The 17,419-nt window shown below is 45.0% G+C and overlaps 1 protein-coding gene across 2 annotated transcripts in view; it reads right to left on the bottom strand.

Moving 5' to 3' along the window:
- The window catches only part of EDN3 (endothelin 3), a 385,729-nt gene extending 370,377 nt beyond the window's left edge, over positions 1-15,352 (bottom strand). For both annotated transcript variants that reach the window (XM_086932648.1, XM_086932649.1), the window contains exons 1-2: positions 15,087-15,352; positions 7,753-8,023 (exon numbers count right to left, since the gene is read on the bottom strand). In XM_086932648.1, coding sequence (XP_086788774.1) covers positions 7,753-8,023; positions 15,087-15,138 — 323 coding nt within the window. In that variant the 5' untranslated portion in view covers positions 15,139-15,352. The remainder of the gene's footprint in view (positions 1-7,752; positions 8,024-15,086) is intronic.
- Positions 15,353-17,419: the final 2,067 nt, after the last annotated feature.

The following is a 17,419-nucleotide window of genomic DNA, read 5'->3' as shown; positions in this document are numbered from 1 at the left end:
TCCGGGCATGTACTTACAACTGTATGCCGGCTTAATTCACTGCCCGCATTATGTATAACCAGGGCACGTAGTATCTCTCCTGATTTTGCACGCAGCGTGCTTTGTTATTTTAGCTAATATGCATCAGTACTGTTTACACATGTGAACACCCTGCAATCGTCTTTCTCCACGTGACATAATAAGTTCTTCCCACTATTTCAAACTCCGTTACTACTGTAACCAGTGTCAGGCCACCATGCCTCTCAATATATGCCGCATTTATCACATAGCACAACTTTTAAACCTGGGCACCTCGAGCTCACCCTGACCCAGTTGATATCCCTTCCTTTACCCAGACTCTTCACCGGAATAACCAGTGTCTACATCAGGAGATTGATTCCCCATGTGTTTGCTAAACCTATGTGAGTAAACGACCCATTGGACTTTCCTAAAGTTTTGGGAAATCCTCCTTTGGCATGAAGATTCATCCATCATGTTTTTCCCTCTTGGCAAGTTCGGAGCCCTGTGAGAGCCCACCCAGGATCGAACATTGTCCGTCTTTCCTTCTACACAAGTAGGTACTCACCACCTGCTAAACATTTTCACCACATTCGAGCATAGTATTATCAGATATTGAATTTTATCTGTCACTTATAGGTGTTCCACTGTCCTGATGAAGACCCCGTTGTGAGGCAACCACTCACCCTCCTCTCTACTGGGGTCAAAACGTAGACCGTCCTACCTAACTCCTTCATGCTCATTGAACTAAATGTATCAACTGCAAATGTACCTATGAGCAATGTATATATAGGAACCAACTGACCTTACGTAGGATGTAAAGGTCAATTTATATATATTGTGTATTGTTTTTCTTGTCACAAACACCTTTACCCTGTCCGCCACTCGTCCATTCACTACCACTGCCCTGAATTCCCTTTGTTCCCTACACCTATGAGCACTACAAAAAGTAATGCATAATAACCCAGTAATGCTTTGAATGACAATCTCATTTTATTCTGGTAATATATGGAAATTAAATTTCCACGGTTGAACTTATTTCTAACTTGTGGTGATCTGTTTATTTTATGTTTTGTACTACAACACTTCTATTTGTCTTATTCGTATCCAATATTCTGACTACTCCGACCAACCTTCTAAACGTACTGCAGGCAAAAGGAAAAGCAGGAACCATGCTCTACTAGAAATCAACATGAATCCAAGCATCCTGCTTAACCAATCAACACCGGATGAAAGCCAGGACTCGCAAGCAACAAGCAAAAAGCAGGCTTGGTAACTCTCCCGGGCATGACCTATGAGCCTTCACCATCAGTAATGATACATTTTACAGAGGTATTAAATAGAGCAACAAGGAAGGCTCCTGTGAGTACCTAACTCAGAATCAGGCAAGACTCTAACCGTCCCTCTTGCACAGGGGGTCCAACGACCTCCTCTCACACCTCCAACCTGATAACTTGTCTCTGATTTCTCAACCAAGCCACCTTCTCCGCGCCATTGCCAGAAATTAACAAACTAAAGGCCAAATTCAATGCTGCCTTGTCGACTGTTTACTTCTCTAAAGGACCAATGTCAGCTCTGTATAAAAAGTCCCTAACACATGGATTATACGTATTGTTTAGTGCGCAGTGCAAACATTCTCCCTCATAACATACTACATAATGTATTGAGGCATTCTCTCTCACAACACAAAGCGCCATGCTTGCAGCCTCTTATTCTCAAAGCTTGATACACAATCCTTTAAAACGGCCACGCTTGTCACCTACAGCACAAACCAGTAAACATCTACAGCACCAACCGTGCGATGAGACGGTCGCCTTCACAACACATAAGACAATGAAGTGGGGTGCGCCCATGTATTTTTTTACAGTTTTATATAGCGCAAACTGGACCCGAAGGTATTCAAGCGCTTTAGATGAGCACCGTTGCATTACACAAGGACACATTCATTTTTTTAGGCACGGGGAGATTAAGCGATTTGTCCTGAATCACAAGATGGTTGAGCCTCCCGCCAGACTCGAACCCAGTTCTGGCCGTTAAGCCACATCCTCTCCCCTTTCAGCACACTGCATAGACGTCCTTTGAGCACTTTTGTTGGTAGAAATATTTTGATTGGTGGTGCAGAAAGACTTGCCAGAAAGGTCAGCAAGGGCCCCAGACAAACGACTACAAAGTCTTTGAGGACTTCAAAGCACACCTTGCTCCAACCCCTCTGCCATCAATAAAAAATAAACCAGACTCATTTTACTGGCCCAACAAAAGAAGTGCCCAGATGTGGAGTAAATTAGATTGTGTGACCTCTGGTCTCCAGGAGTCCATCTACTTTGTCCTGGTTTCAGTTTTTTTTCTTTTGTGGGACCAATAAAAGTTTTAAAAAAATTGAAAATACGGAATTGTTCCTCGGACTAGCACGGTGGAAAGCAACTTTTTTGCCAAATCTATTATTTTGGATCCCTACAGAGATTCGAAACAAAAACACTGTTGTCATTTACAATAATCCATTTGTGGAGTTTTATAATTAAACGGTGTACCAGGCACAATCTAGGAACGAAGAGAAGGTGCAAGGCATTACTGTCAGACTCTGCAGTGAGGCATTAAGGAACATAATGTCCTCAACTTGGTCATGTATCACCAAGTATGACTGCTTCTTACCAGAACATGCCTCATACATGAGGGGGTTCTAAGAGCACATCAAATGCCCAAGCTGATGTAAAAGCAGACCTTCCTGCTGAAACCCACGTTATTCCTTTAGCAATCAAGCAAGCATGTCTTCGAAACGCACCAACGTTCCACTTGTGTATCCACTGTCATAATCCACCTGCTCTACTGATGTGTCTAGACAGGGCTGCATTTTTGTAATTGTTAATCTCCTATCAGGTGTAGCCATCACTTTTTATCTATAGTATTGTATTGTGTCTGGGTTTATGAATCTCTCTGCTACGCTCATTCCAGTTCCTTTCTTATTCCCATCCCCAAAAACTCCTAGTACCACTTTATTTGCATATTTGACTCCAGATCCATCTCAAGGCCTCCTTCATTTCAGTGCCAGCTACCCGATCACCAAGAACATCCTCATCCAGATCAAAGGAACCATCATCCCATCCAGGCCTCACAACAGCTGTGTGCTGTTTTGCTTGTTTCTAACATCGTCCCCTTGCTCAGCCTGATGGCTACTGTACTCTTACAACAGTCACTGCGTCTAGACACTATTTACTAATTCTCCTTTTTAGATGCAGTGGATGCATTACTGGGCCAGAGGAAAACTGAAAGGCCAATGAAAACTAACATCTTTATTTTTATGCCTGATGCGGCTTTACATTGCTGGCCTGATTGAGACCGCCAGTCAAAATAATATGGCAAATTAATGATGAGAAATGTACAGCTCTAGAACACTCAATACTTCAATATATACAAATACTAGATTGTCAGAACAGTAGTGGAAAAAGAGAATTTTTCGCAGTTCTTATATTTCTCTTTTTTTGTTTTCAACCCACTGGCCTATTCTCTTGTTTCTATAGCAAGCCAACACGTTTCATCACATGAGGGAGTGCCTCACAACTTCTTCAAGGCTGCATGCTTGAGGGTCTATGAACTCGAAGCAACCTGTACATGGGTTCTAATTCAAACCCGGCCATCTCATATAGTGCTATCACATAAAGATATCCAAATTAACAGGGAGTTTTTCAGTTTATCCAATGATTTGGGAATTGTTGGCCGTCAATATTACGTGGTCCTTGTAACCTCAATTGGCCGTATGAATACACAAGAGAGTATAGTGAGTACGATGATGATCTCAGCTGTATAAATCCGCAATAGGGCCTTCTTGAGTCCAAAATCCCTGGGGGTTAATATGCTAACTTCCTTGTAATCTGAAATAAGAGTGCGTAAAGTACACAAGTATGCTGAAAATATGATGAGAAATGCCACAACATTTAGGAAGTCTTGAATCAATGACCTACAGTTTTATGAATTACTGTTGTCCATCTTGATTGCTATGAGAACCCAGAATTATTAGGAGACCACTATATGGCCTGATGAAGGCCCCAGAAAGGAATTAGAAGTGAACCCAAATGTTGACTCTCTTTGGACTATCTTATTTTAGATTGTCTTTATCTTTCTTGTGTTTTCATTTCTAATCTAGCATGAAAAATATTTACGTGAAGTTGTGTAATGTTGTGAACTTGTGTATTGTAATTCATGTTTTTATATGATTGTATGTGTCTCCCTCATGGCCACGAAAATCAATTGTGAATAGATATATATAAAGATGTAATAAACATGTATTTCTTAACACCCTAATGAGCCCCATCTTTTTTGGGGAGATTGATTTGTTTTTAGCATATGTAATTTGATTACTGTAATTGAGAATTATTGTGCAAAGTGTTCCGTATATTTTTGTTGTAACCAGACCCTTCTGAAATAGCACTTCTGAATACAGGGATAAAGAACAGTACTTCTGATAAAGGGAGAAAGAACTAAAATCACGCCAAAAGTGTTAACGAACAGGGAAATGAAAATGCAGAATACAGTAGTTATTTTACTGCTCCTTATTCCCATATGAAATAACCAGATTTTTGAGAGACGCATAGCTCCAGGGCAGGTGTTTCCATCCTGCCCTCCTAACGATTGAAACAAGTTCTTACAGAGTGAATTTCTCCAACTGTATCAGGAATGTGCTACAGAGACACATCTTCTGTGAACATCAGATACTCAAAGATAATGCTTCTTATCCCTTTTAGAATCATTAAAATGGTGGTGGGGGGGGGGGGGGGGTAAAACCCAGTCAATTGCACCCTATTAAGGGTATTTCCATAATTTAACTAATTATTCGAAATTCCTAACTGCAAAGCTTTTATTCAAACTTCAAAATACCTTTAAGCTGGAAATTCTGTTTGTTTAAGCATTTTGAAGTGTGCCATTATCCATCTGAGTGAAACCCCGCAATTGGGAGGTAGAAACTGAATAAAATGTCTGAACGCGTGACTCATCACTACACAAGCTTCAGAGACCAACTAAAGACACGATCATTCCAAATAGATTTTCAGCAGTTTGTCTGGTTGTTAAAACACCATGACCAGATCTCATTCGAGGGCGATGTGTTGTATGTTGCAAAACCAAGACTCATAACGATGTCGAATACATCACTGGTCATCTTTTAAAATGCAAATTATTTTAACACGCTCCTAATTTATGAAACTGGTACAGCATATAATGGAATATACCCGATCGTCTCACAAAATAATAGATCTAGATGGAAATAAGGATTTAGGACAGTTTGAGACAAGAAAAACAATGTGTAAAATAGCAGTAAAACACAACAGACAGTTCTAATAAAATGACCCAACCCAAAAAGAGCATATTGTCTGAAAGTGTGCATTACATTGACAAACCTAAAGCATACATTATGGGTAATGACTAGATAACACTTACGGACATGGGAATTTTTATCCTTTGGGGCAGAGGGTGCAGCAGCTTTTACACAAATCGTTTTGGATCCTGCACAATAGGACAGTAAATGCTAATTAAGCCAACACATTGTTTTACTGCCCTGGGGTGATGTTACTTCAATGTCTAAAGGAACCTTCAATGAAACTCTAAGGACATACAACCCTGAGAGACCTTACCACGACAGAGAACCCCAAGACTACCCAATCAAGAGGATTCTGAGTTCTTCGACCACATGGTGTTTGATATCAATCTTGGGTGAAAAGTATCCTCCACCTCCATTCAAGAGACAATAAGTGCTCTGCCTCAACCCTGGTAAGTCTATGTGACCACCACCAGCAGGCTCTCAGTGTGTTGCCTGATAGGAAACGAGATGAATATGATCTGGTAGTTAAGTTGGACGAGCCCTGAAGGTTGCATCATTCAGCATCACCCTTCCCTTCATTCTAGATATACCTTAACTCCATCCCACCAGGGCAGCATGAACAGCCATTCAGCCGCTGGAGGTGGCCCTAAGAAATCATTATCCAAGTAGGTACGTGGAAGGAGATTTAATGTTCTGACCTTCTTTACAGAGGCCAAGGTTGGAAATCCTACACCAAGTGACGTTCTGCAACTTTGCTTTATTATTATACTAGTTGATGTTCAAACCCGAGAGAGAGAGATATGGCTTAAGCCATGGTGGAAGGCAATGAGACACAGACCATTGGCGTTCATGGGGTTGCACTAAAATGGTTCACAGGCTTTCTAACAGACAGAACCCAGGCAGTCACATTGGGCACCTTCAGATCTAAAACCACAAAAGTTACCAAGGGAGTACAGCAGGGCTCCTGTTTGAGCCCTACTCTCTTTAACACTTATGTTACTCCCTTGGCTAAACTAATAAGGAACCTAGGGTTCAGTCCCACCTTCTACGCGGACGACACCCAGCTCCTCCTCACCTTTGATAAATACAGCCCTGATATACAACTCATCTTTTCAGAGGGTATGAAGAACATTGCCGCCTGGATGAGGACTAACTTCCTTCAACTGAACCCTGAGAAATTGGAGATCATGTTGTTTGGAGGAGCAGCCATAAGCTGGTCTCCCAAGTGCTGTCTGGAGGAGCTGGGTGCGGCCCCCGCTCCAAAAGAAGTGGTCAAGAATGTAGGAATCAGGATTGACCAGAATCTTGCGCTTAAAGGACACGCTGCTACTACCGCTGATACCTGCCTTCACACACTCAGCCTACTCAGAAGAGTATTTCCTTTGTTACCTTCCTCTACACGGAAACCACTGATGCAAGCCCTAGTTTTAAGCCGTCTGGACTACTGTAATGCACTGTTGGCCTCGCCCAACAGGGCTTCCTTAAATAAGTTACAAGTAGTCCAGAATACGGCAGCCCGACTAGTAGCAAATGGCACCCCCAGAACGGCCTTGTTTCCATTTCTTAACAAACTCCACTGGCTCCCTGTAAGAAAGCTGGTGAAATTCAAGATCGTCTGCATTGTTTTCAAAGCCCTCAATGGTCTGGGGCCTTCATACCTGTCTGACAAACTGACCAAGTTCATTTCCTCTCTGCCCCTCCGATCTGGATCCAAGCTTCTCCTTTGCACTCCAAGAATTAAAAAGGCCTGCAAGGGTGGCAAAGCATTCACTCACCTAGCCCCGACCTTCTGGGACGAACTCCCCCCGCCAGGTTCGCGACTGCTAGAGCCTTCCTCAATTCAGGAAGCTTTTAAAAACCTATCTTTTCTGAGGCCCTCTGGCTTGGCTGTAGCATACCGTCCTAAGTGCAGAGATTCCCCTTAAGGGCTGATTCGGACGCTATAGAAATTAATAAATATCAAATACCAAAGCTTTGTGGTTGGGATAAGAGGGATAATCTATTGAACTAACAGAGCCTAGCTAGATTGAGCAATGTTCTACCAGGTGAAGAAAACACAAAAGACGAGTCGGCCTGAGTCCCACGACTCTTACCTGGTGGAGACACTCTAGAAGAGGATCTGCCTGAAAATCAGCAGACACATTTTCAAAGAAACTAGCTAGGCAGTTAGGTTCAGAACCACGACTTAACAACTGCTGAGATTAAGGATGCTCAGCTCTGCCTTCTACTCAAAGCCATAGTATTCTAACTTGCATACTCACAATAGAGAGCAATAATCAAATGGCACAAAAACAATTCTGCTTGCAGCGCGCATTGTACAAACTCCCACAATAAATAATTACATCCCATGATCATACAGCCCCATGTAGGAGTGACGGAAGGTGGAGCTACGCCTCCTCCATCCCAGCGGGTGACAGTTCATACAGACAAGGGGTGCTTAGACTCACTCTGGGGTGTTGATCCAGATGATGTCCAGGTGACAGTAATATACGCATTCCTTGTCCTTGTAGGTGTAACAAGTGCAGCGCTTGTCTCTTCTCTTGGGCGGCGCAGTCTTTTCAGGACCGAGGAGCACCCCCTTCTGCTGTGTGTCCTGGAACCCTTGGGAGGCAGGGGCTGGCACCAGCGCCTCCCCGTGTGCCTCCCTCTCTTCCCTGCGCTGAGGGCTCAGTCTAGTCCCCCCTGGTCCTTGAGGTATAGACACTGCTCCTGAGAAGCCTGCAAGGGACACAGAAGACATATGTTACACACATGCACATGGCACATACATCTTAAACAACTAAACACACTCATTACACTTATTTAGAATGCACTGTACACACACAATATATAAACTGACCAAACAGCAGACACAAGCACATTGAACACGTACAGTACTTGCACATGTACACACTTAAAGACATGAACTCAACCTACATACATATAGCAGACAAAACCTACATACAACAAACATGCGCTAAACACACATTCTGCAAACATGCACCACACACATTATGCATATAGATATCAAACTACCACCAAGCCTATGAAACATACTTAAATATGAACAAGTTACAAACACTAATTATGCATATATGAAACACGCATTTTATGTACACCGTAAACACACATTGAACGCACACTAAATATACACACATTGAACACAGTACACATCATAAACATCCACACAATGTGAAAGCTTGTTGCACTTATACACACACTAAACTTAAGCAGATTAAACAAGCACCTCACACATACACATACTAAACACATAGTCAATAGACACCTTACACAGAAACTCATGCTATATGAAATACACACTTATCATACATAATATATTTAAACTCATCACACACTAAACATACACACATTAAACACGCACCTCTGAACATAGACACATTATACACTAAACTTTAAACACACACACTTACCACACACTAAGCTAGTATTAAAAAATACTCCGAAAGGAGGTGGCATTGTGGGAAAAAAATGACGAATGAGATTCTGCCCAAGTAATCACAAATGGCTGAGATTAATTCAAACATAACACCCATCACTTTTTTTTTTAGTTCAGTGAGAGGGGTATGCCCAGATGTGGGTCTTGTGCTCACTGTGCCACTGGAACCAAGCTGCACCGGACAGACGAGCCCCAGGCTAGGGGTGACCCGGTCTTGCGTTTCTTGTGCTGTGGTGCAGCAAGAACTTGACTTGGTAGTTCAGGCTGAACTTTTGCTATTGGCGCAGGACCAAGGCTAATTTGTATATGGCTAAATCTATTCTGAGGTGGCATGGTAGGCAAAAAAAAATAACGATGGACTGGTATGCATCCCCGAGTAATTGCCTTTGGCTGACATTAATTAAAACATTACACCTATTACTTTTGTGTTTAATACTTAGCACTCAAACACAGCAGACACACACATGCCCACACACAAGTGCACACTCTAAACTTACCAAAGGCATGCACAATTCATATATGCAAGAAAATATTCAAAGATCTTGAACAAACGCTGCCTACTTATTTCTGGAATCCACATGTTGCCTTAAGAGACGTAATTAGAAGAGGAAGGTGTAGTAGTTACACAAGCTGTGACCTGGGCCGGCTTTAGCACTGGTGGCGCCTGATGCAACAATCATTTTTGCCACTTACCCCATTACCTCCTCCTTGGGATTCCGGACTACTGCCAAACAAAATTGCCCCTCATCTCTCCATATCCCCTCTCCCACATACATTTCATTTGTTTTAGAGCACTGTTAAAGGCTGCCTTTACTAATAAGGATGTATATATAGACACACAAATGAACCCTTTGTAAGCAACATTAGTAATAAATAATGAAAGACTTGGGGGTGGACATTACGTCCTAACCTATTTGATGCAGCTTGCATGCAGGCAGCTCTCTGATGACAGTTTGTAACAGTCACTGTTCTACACTAGGGTTGTATCTTATAAACTGCGGTATCAAAGGCATCTCTGTGGCAAAAGAAGTCATCCATTCAGCTATCCACATAAAATACAGATCTGTGATCTGCACGGTACGTTCTCTGCACCAGGCTCATTAACCCTCTGTGCTACTTTACGGGGAGTCAAAACTGCCACTATACCTAGCTCAGACCTCTCTCTCTAGCAGGAACATGAATTGCAAGAGTTATCTCGACATTTTATTGCTGCCTGAAAGCTGGATGGCAAGGAACTCTGCAGCAAGTGTTTTTAGATTGTAAGTTATTGCTAAACACAGCTCCCCCGCCTGAGGTCAGCGCCCCCCTTACCCAGGTCAGCGCCCAGTGCAGCTGTATCAATCCCACCGCCCTAAAACGGGTACTGGCCGTGACACACTCTTAAGCTAATCAGAATACCGTTCATGCAACTTCTGAAAGACCTCCGCCCGTTAAAGGGAAAACAGCACATTCCGAAGCTGCAGGTGACCATCAGAACCTAAAATACATGTTGCACCCAGGCCTGACAAGCACCAGGCATTACAAACGCGTACATCCCTTCAATCAGATTCATCAACCTTCTAAAGCACACCAACAACCGTAGAAACGTCATCTGCACTACAAGATCAGGCATTTCAGCTATTACAGTATATCGAAGCTTTAAAGGCGCAGACCCCTGACATACGGAACATGTGCACTGCACATAGATAACAGCCATATGAAGCACAAACGCCACACCATGTTTTTCTCTCACACAGACACCATATACAGAGTTACGAGGGTTACTGACATGCATGAGCATAATCCCACGTGCATCTCCAACCACAGTTTGCACAGAACACATTTCTTCACTTTCGAAAGGCTCAGTGCATGACTGTCATGCTCTTGCCACTTGAATCGAAGACTTTGCTTCAGGCACCCCCTCTCCGCTAGATTTTGCCACTAAACTGGTCTGAAACCACAAATCACGTGAACCAGGAATTGGCTCCTGGTCTTAATTTGGTTTTACAGCGCACTTGAGTGACCGGCGCAGTGTTGGCAGGCAGTAAACGTGCGAATGAAACCCTTAAGGGCAGATGTACTAAGATTGGGCGTCGGGATTGCATCACTCTCGTGGCACAGCCCCGATGCTAAATGATTTTTGTTATTTACTAAGCCATGCAAAGCCACTTTGTGTGGTGTAGTAAATATATAGGGTCAGATTTCCAAAGCAGTCACGGAATGCAGGGCAGCAGCCCGAAATGCTGCGCTGCGTGACAAGGAGGAAACAGGAAAACGCCATATCTACAGAGATATGGCTCTCTCCTCCGCTCTCTCCTCCCCTCTCCCTAGTGCCAGCGCTGAATTTAGAATGCGAACGCCAGGCACAAAGGGTGAGTTCATGAGTCTACTATGGGTTTTGTACTGGAAGGGTAGTCTTCCAGTACAAAAGCCCGACCCTTTTTAATATTTATGTTTCCTCGCTGGCACCCCTTGTTGAATCATTTGGGTTCACACTAACATCATATGCTGACAATACCCAAATAGTGGTGAACCTTCTTCCAGGCGGCACTCAGACTACCTCTCTGAGGCTACAAAATTGTATGAGTGCCTTGGGGGGTTGGATGGCCCAAAACTGTCTGAAACTAAACTCCAACAAAACAGAGGTGGTTTGTTTGGAATCAATCCTAACCTCTGGACGCCAGACTGCTGGCCAGCAGACCTGGGCCAGCTTCCCACGCCAGTTAGAAAAGTGAAAAATCTGAGTTTCTGGATCTATGAGAAACTGAGCTGCAGGGACCAGGTTAATAAAGTGGTCTCCACTACCACCTATATTCTAAAATCTTGCAAAAAAATATTGCCATTTCTCCCTAAAGCAGCACAAAAAATAATTGTCACTGCTTTGATTATGCCGAAGCTGGACTACGGCAACAATCTGTATCTGTAGATACATGAGGGATCACTAAACAAACAACAGGTTCTTCAGAACGCAGAGGCTAGACTACTTACCCCCACACCTAGATCTGAATCCATCTCTGCCCAAATCAAAGCCCTACACTGGCTTCCAGTGAGGAAACACACCCAATTCAAGGCCTTGTGCTTGGTTTTCAAGGCCCTTCATAGAATAGAGCCGGAATTCCTTAAGCAACTCACCTACTGGTATACCCCGACTAGAACATTACGCTCTCCTGACGCTAAACTGGTGACAGTACCTAGGGTGAAAAAGGCACTGGCGGGGCAGAAGCTTCACATTTAACACAGCAAAGGCCTGGAATGCACTTCCTCTTTCTCTAAGAAGCATGACCAACCTCCTTGCTTTTAGGAAAACACTAAAAACCTGGCTTTTTACAAACTGATCCAAATCAACGCGCCTATCTCTCAATCTGGCTTGATTCCTCTTTAGGGCTTCTCCTAGCGCCAGGACGCCTTTTTGGTAACAGTTGAGCTTTACAAATAGCTATAACATAACATAACAAAATACTATGCTTAGACGCACTTTAAAAGTTTTTGTACTTTGTATGTGTGCAGCACAGTGTAGCACGCATGCAAAGTCGGAAAAGAAAGGAGAAATAAAAGCATTTCTCCTTTTAACACCTCCTTTCAAATGGCATAAACTTTTGGCACTAAACCATCTACTATTGTTTGTAGATAAAGTTTTGCATCAAAAGGCATGGGTGATTGCATGGAAACGCCCATGTACTACTAACCATGCAATGCTCCTTTGGTGATTTACACTGCTTTGCGTTACTTTTAGCGTACTTTCCAGGCAAAACAAGTTTTGCACCGGACAGTAAATTAGGAAAAAAACATTTTGTGCTGGTTAGCGTCTCTTTTGTGATGCTAACCCAGGGCAAAATGTTTGTAAATCTACCTTAAAGTAACGCAAGGCAGCGCATTGTGCTGCCCTGCTTTAACTGTGCAATGGGAAGGCGTTCCATGGGTGGAACGTTAGCATTCCCATGCATCCATACATGGATTTTGGCACATTACCAAATTTACAAAGACTTGGGAATGCGACAAGATACTACGCCTTCCCCCAGTGCGGCGTAACAAGAAGAAATATATTCATTTCGCCTCATTATTTCCTCTTTCCACGTGGTCTACATTTTGTAGCACAGACAGAAAGAGGAAACGCTGTTAACCCTTTCGCTGAGGCGGCAATTCCGCCGCAGCGCTAACAGGGCGGGGAGGCCGAGCGGCGGACCCATGCTGGTGACAGAACCGCTCCGTCACCAGCCGCGGTTGAGCTGTGCTCGTGACGGAGCGGTTCCGTCATGGCCCGCCCCGCTCAATAGAACACGCCGCGCAGGCGCGGCGGCCGGGCCATGATGGAACCGCTCCGTCATCAGCACAGCGCCACCGCAGCTGATGACGGAGCGGTTCCGTCATCAGCAGGGGAGGGGTTAAAGATTGTTTTTGTGCAGGAAGGTGTCCCTTCCTGCACAAACACAATCGTGACTGTAACAGAGACACCCTTGCACCATGTGGTGCCTGTGTCTGCGCTAGGCAGCACACCGTGCACCAGCACTAGGAGGCGGCAGAAATGCCCTAGTTACTTACTGATATCTTCATTACTCTGAGTTTTGGTCTTCCTTCATGCAGCCCCGAGATCCCCCCCCCCCCCCCCCCCCTCCCGAGACACCTCTCCCCCCCCCCCCCCCCCCCCCCCCCCCCTTCCCCGACACCTCTCCCGCCCTGGGCATAGCAGTTTATGATTTCCAGCTTCATGCTTGTCCTTTAGCATTTATATAGAAAGAGGGATGAGGAGGTAATGCCGCACATCTTAGCCGATATGGCGCATTTCTGCTGCCTCCCGTTCACGCAACGCGGCAACTTTTCTTGCTGTTCTGAGCTGCGTAAAAAAGGAGTGAATCTGCCCCTGGGTGAGTTGCGTTCCCTCGTCACACGCGAGAAGCTCTCTTTCAGGCACATCAAATGTAAAGCCAGCTGTCCATAACCCCGTGGGAGGGATAGGCGTCGCACGCGGGACTTCTTTTCATTCAACAATTGCACGTCCAGCGCTTCTCGGCGCAGAGCGCTGACCATGCCTGGATCACCTGTCCTCAATCAAAGGGAAACTCCAAGCCACTGCCTACGGGGGTGCCTGTAGGGCCATGTTGATCCAATTTGGGCAGAGAATCACAGATTATATTAATCACGGTTAGGCTCACTCATAATATGAAACCTAAGATGAAGCATGCTATCTGTCGAATAAAAGCGCCTAGGCACCTCGTAAGAGGAGGAAGCGCTCTATAAACCAAGTTAAAACCTCAAAGCATCCAGGCTCGCTGGTTTGGCAAATACTGTACACACACTTCGGGCACAGCAAGTGATTCTGACTTCGCTTCACGTATGGAACATCCTGGTCAAGGAAGCCTCCTTGTTTCCTACCCCCATGTTTAATGCCAAGGTTGCAAACATGGAACCGAAAATGAAATGGCAAATCGACATGTGTGTATTATCTTAAACATGTGGAAGTCATGCCACTCTACTTAATCAATATGAACACACACATATGATTCTATCTAATGGAGATTTGCTATAAACACACATGCAATACACACACACGTGTTATCGTATTGTGCAATATCGAACTTTAACACACATACAGCCGGTGCGTATTGCTGCAGATCTGGGCTTTGCTCATTGAGCATTCAATGCAGAGGCTCGCAACACCAGTCTCACCCCGTCCACACTTTGCTTTTACACAATTACTATGAACTATGTGGAAGCGTGGTCGTGGACAAAATGAGTAAGGCTGTGACAAGCATTAGCAGTGGCCCCACAGTGAGTAAACTCAAGAATCTATCGGGGTGCAATCTGTTTATATAATGAATGCAATAGAGGCACATTACATAATATGCACCTTTGTGGCAACGTGCAATATTTATGTGTGACCAACTCGGTTGAAAGCGACGGGGCAACTGTCTATTTTCTTGCACGAATATTCTATTAAGTGCTGCTCAAAACCGTGAACATCTGCACAATATTATTTGGGCGTTCGTGCAAAGCAGGAGACTGCCGAGACTATTCCCCCCCCCCCCCCCCCCAAAAAAAAAAAAGAATTATTGAGAGGTTGAACACGTGTGTGGGGAAAAAAAAGAATATTATATGTGTGAAAAATAAGGCGCGCGCGCTACGAGTTGGGTGCGTTCCATGATTTTCCCGGCCGCCCACCCACGCCCTGGACAGTAGAGGGCGCCCTCCTCCCCGCGTGCCCGGGGGTTTCGCCGCAGCCAGGTCAGACTCCACCTTTGCCGCCTGTGGCCGGTGCAAGGAAGGACCCCGAGCGTCAGGGGGCGCAGGCAGGAGCGCGGCAGCCAAACCCTGCACCCAGGAGAAACTCCTCATGCCTCCTGTTCAGCACGCCAGTGCCCCCATCCTCACCTGCGTTGGAAGTGATTGTAAGTCCCAGGAGTAACAATAAACGCAGCTCCATGAACACAAAAGGGATAAAATGCCGGGAAATCCAAATGCAAAATCCAAGGAGAAACAATCCTGTGCTCGACCCCTCCACTCTGAGAGGTAACTGCGGTCTATTCAGCGTTGGAGCGGAAAGGTCCGCCAGTCCTTTCCCGGGCGCTGCTGCCGCTTGCCGTGGAGGTCCTGCGAGGGAGACAACTTATGAGGCAAGAGTAAGGAGCCATCCCCACTTCTAGAGGCGCCCTGCGAGGGAGAGCCTATTAATGTCGGAGCACAAAGGTGCGCCCCCTGCAGGGGAAAGACGCGCCGCGCAACGCTGCACTCCGCCGAGGTGGGGGCGGTGGCTTTTACTTACATAAACCCTATTTTCCCACTCTTTTTTTTCTATCAGAGGGCAGATGCGACGATGTTTGAACTTTTCCGGATCAAAAACAAATCAGTCACCCAAGAGATTCATATGTGCTGCACGAATGTACATTAATTTGGGCCACAAGCAACCTGCGGCTTCAGTGGCAGTACATCGCTTGTCTTTAACTATGAACACGAAAATTAAAATTTTGCATCACATTAAAAGAACGGAAATGCAATTGATAGCACGCCAAAGTCACGAGTACATATCTATCATATCCATGGTGAGATGGAAAAGTCCCCTACATGGTGACGGGCATGCACCTCTGACCTGAGTGCCTCAGCTGCAATGATATCTGGATCCTTAGTACCGATTTTTGGTCATGGGAGCACGTGGATTATGCGTCTAGAGGGGCGAGGTAAGAGAGCTGCGCTGGAGCACTCACTGAATAAAAGAGAGACACACACACTGGATAGCTGCGTATTGTGGAGTGACCACAAGCGATCACCTAGCCTACATTTATGCCCTTGGGCCGCGCCTGGCCCTTGCGTTGTGTGGTGTGATACATTGTAACCAGGGCACAAGTCCTAAAAAAAGAAGTGGGGGGAATAACCTAGTTAATCAGTATGCAAGTGGAATTGCAGCGCACGGCATTGCAGCGCATGGCATCGCAGCACGTGGCATCACAAGAAGTGATATCAGATCTTAAGCCCTCACATACATGTTTAGCAGGTGCATCATGAGTACATTTGAGCACATTTCGATTATACTTGCAAACGGTCCTGATTTAGGCAGAAGATTCACACTTTTGTACGCTACACATAAAACAATGTTACCTTTTGTCAGCGTTAAGCTTTCTATAGCCATTGTGCTTTAAAAGAAATAGTGATATTTAAATTATTACAACGCCTTTTCAAGGGTAGTAAGCGTATATAAATGCTATTTATTTTGTGCAAATACTGGGAAAGATCAACACATCTGACGTTCTAACAGTGCATGCATATCTCCTAAACAGAGCCTGAACAAAGAGAAAAGCTGCCTTTCTTAATTATGTGTGAAGTGCTAACAAGGTGCGGGCCTTTGTTTCCCCTCTGCTGCATTTGCATCAGGTGTGAGGCTCCTGACTGCTGCCAGCCAGGAAACTCCAACAAAAGGAGGCCTGATGACCCCTCAGACTCTGCCATTGTTAAGGACCAGCAGGAGTCAGAAATAAGAGAGCCCCGTCCCCACCTGCACGTTGTTGTGATCCAAAGACAACAACGTGCAGGCGCTGCTGAATGTGTCCTGGTGTTTGGAAATTATTTGGAAATTACACCGGGACGAATTCAGCATCTTTTTTAGTGGGGCCCAACTTTTTGGCAGGGTGGATGGCATCCACCCTGTGAAAGAAGTGGGGGGACGCCGTCAACCCGCTTGGACCCCCGACTCATGCCTTGATTGTAACGTAGGGGCCAGGTGGTACTCTACATCCTTCCGAACTTTTAATAATACAGAACAAACAGAGTATTAATTCCTTTGGGATATGGCAAACATAGTCCTTTCCTCTCTGGCTGGGTGCTGGATTAGGCCGGAGCTATACTTCTGGCTTTGACCACTTAGTTCTGAGCTTTTAAATTGTACATCGCTCATGCCAATCGGACTTGTGGCAATTCGGATGCCTATCTCTCTCAGGGCCCCATCGTCCGATTTGGCCCCACGGATGTCGTGTCCTGATGAGGGCTAGTGTTGCTGTGCCGACTTTAGGTGCTTCATCCATCTCCTCTTGGCTGTGGTCTTGTTCATTCTCCAGCAACTTGATTCGCTTGAACCAAGGGACATTCTGGATACGGTGGACAGGCCTTGCTGGACGATGACCATTGTTCCCTAGATGTTGATGACTTCCCACACCTCGTTTTCAAATGGGGTGCGGAACATCCGCCCTGGGTGTCACTCTTGGACGATCACCTTG

The sequence above is a fragment of the Lissotriton vulgaris genome, chromosome 7 (genome assembly GCF_964263255.1).
Source record: "Lissotriton vulgaris chromosome 7, aLisVul1.2, whole genome shotgun sequence".
Lineage (NCBI taxonomy): Eukaryota > Metazoa > Chordata > Amphibia > Caudata > Salamandridae > Lissotriton > Lissotriton vulgaris.
This window is presented reverse-complemented; position numbering and strand designations above follow the sequence as displayed.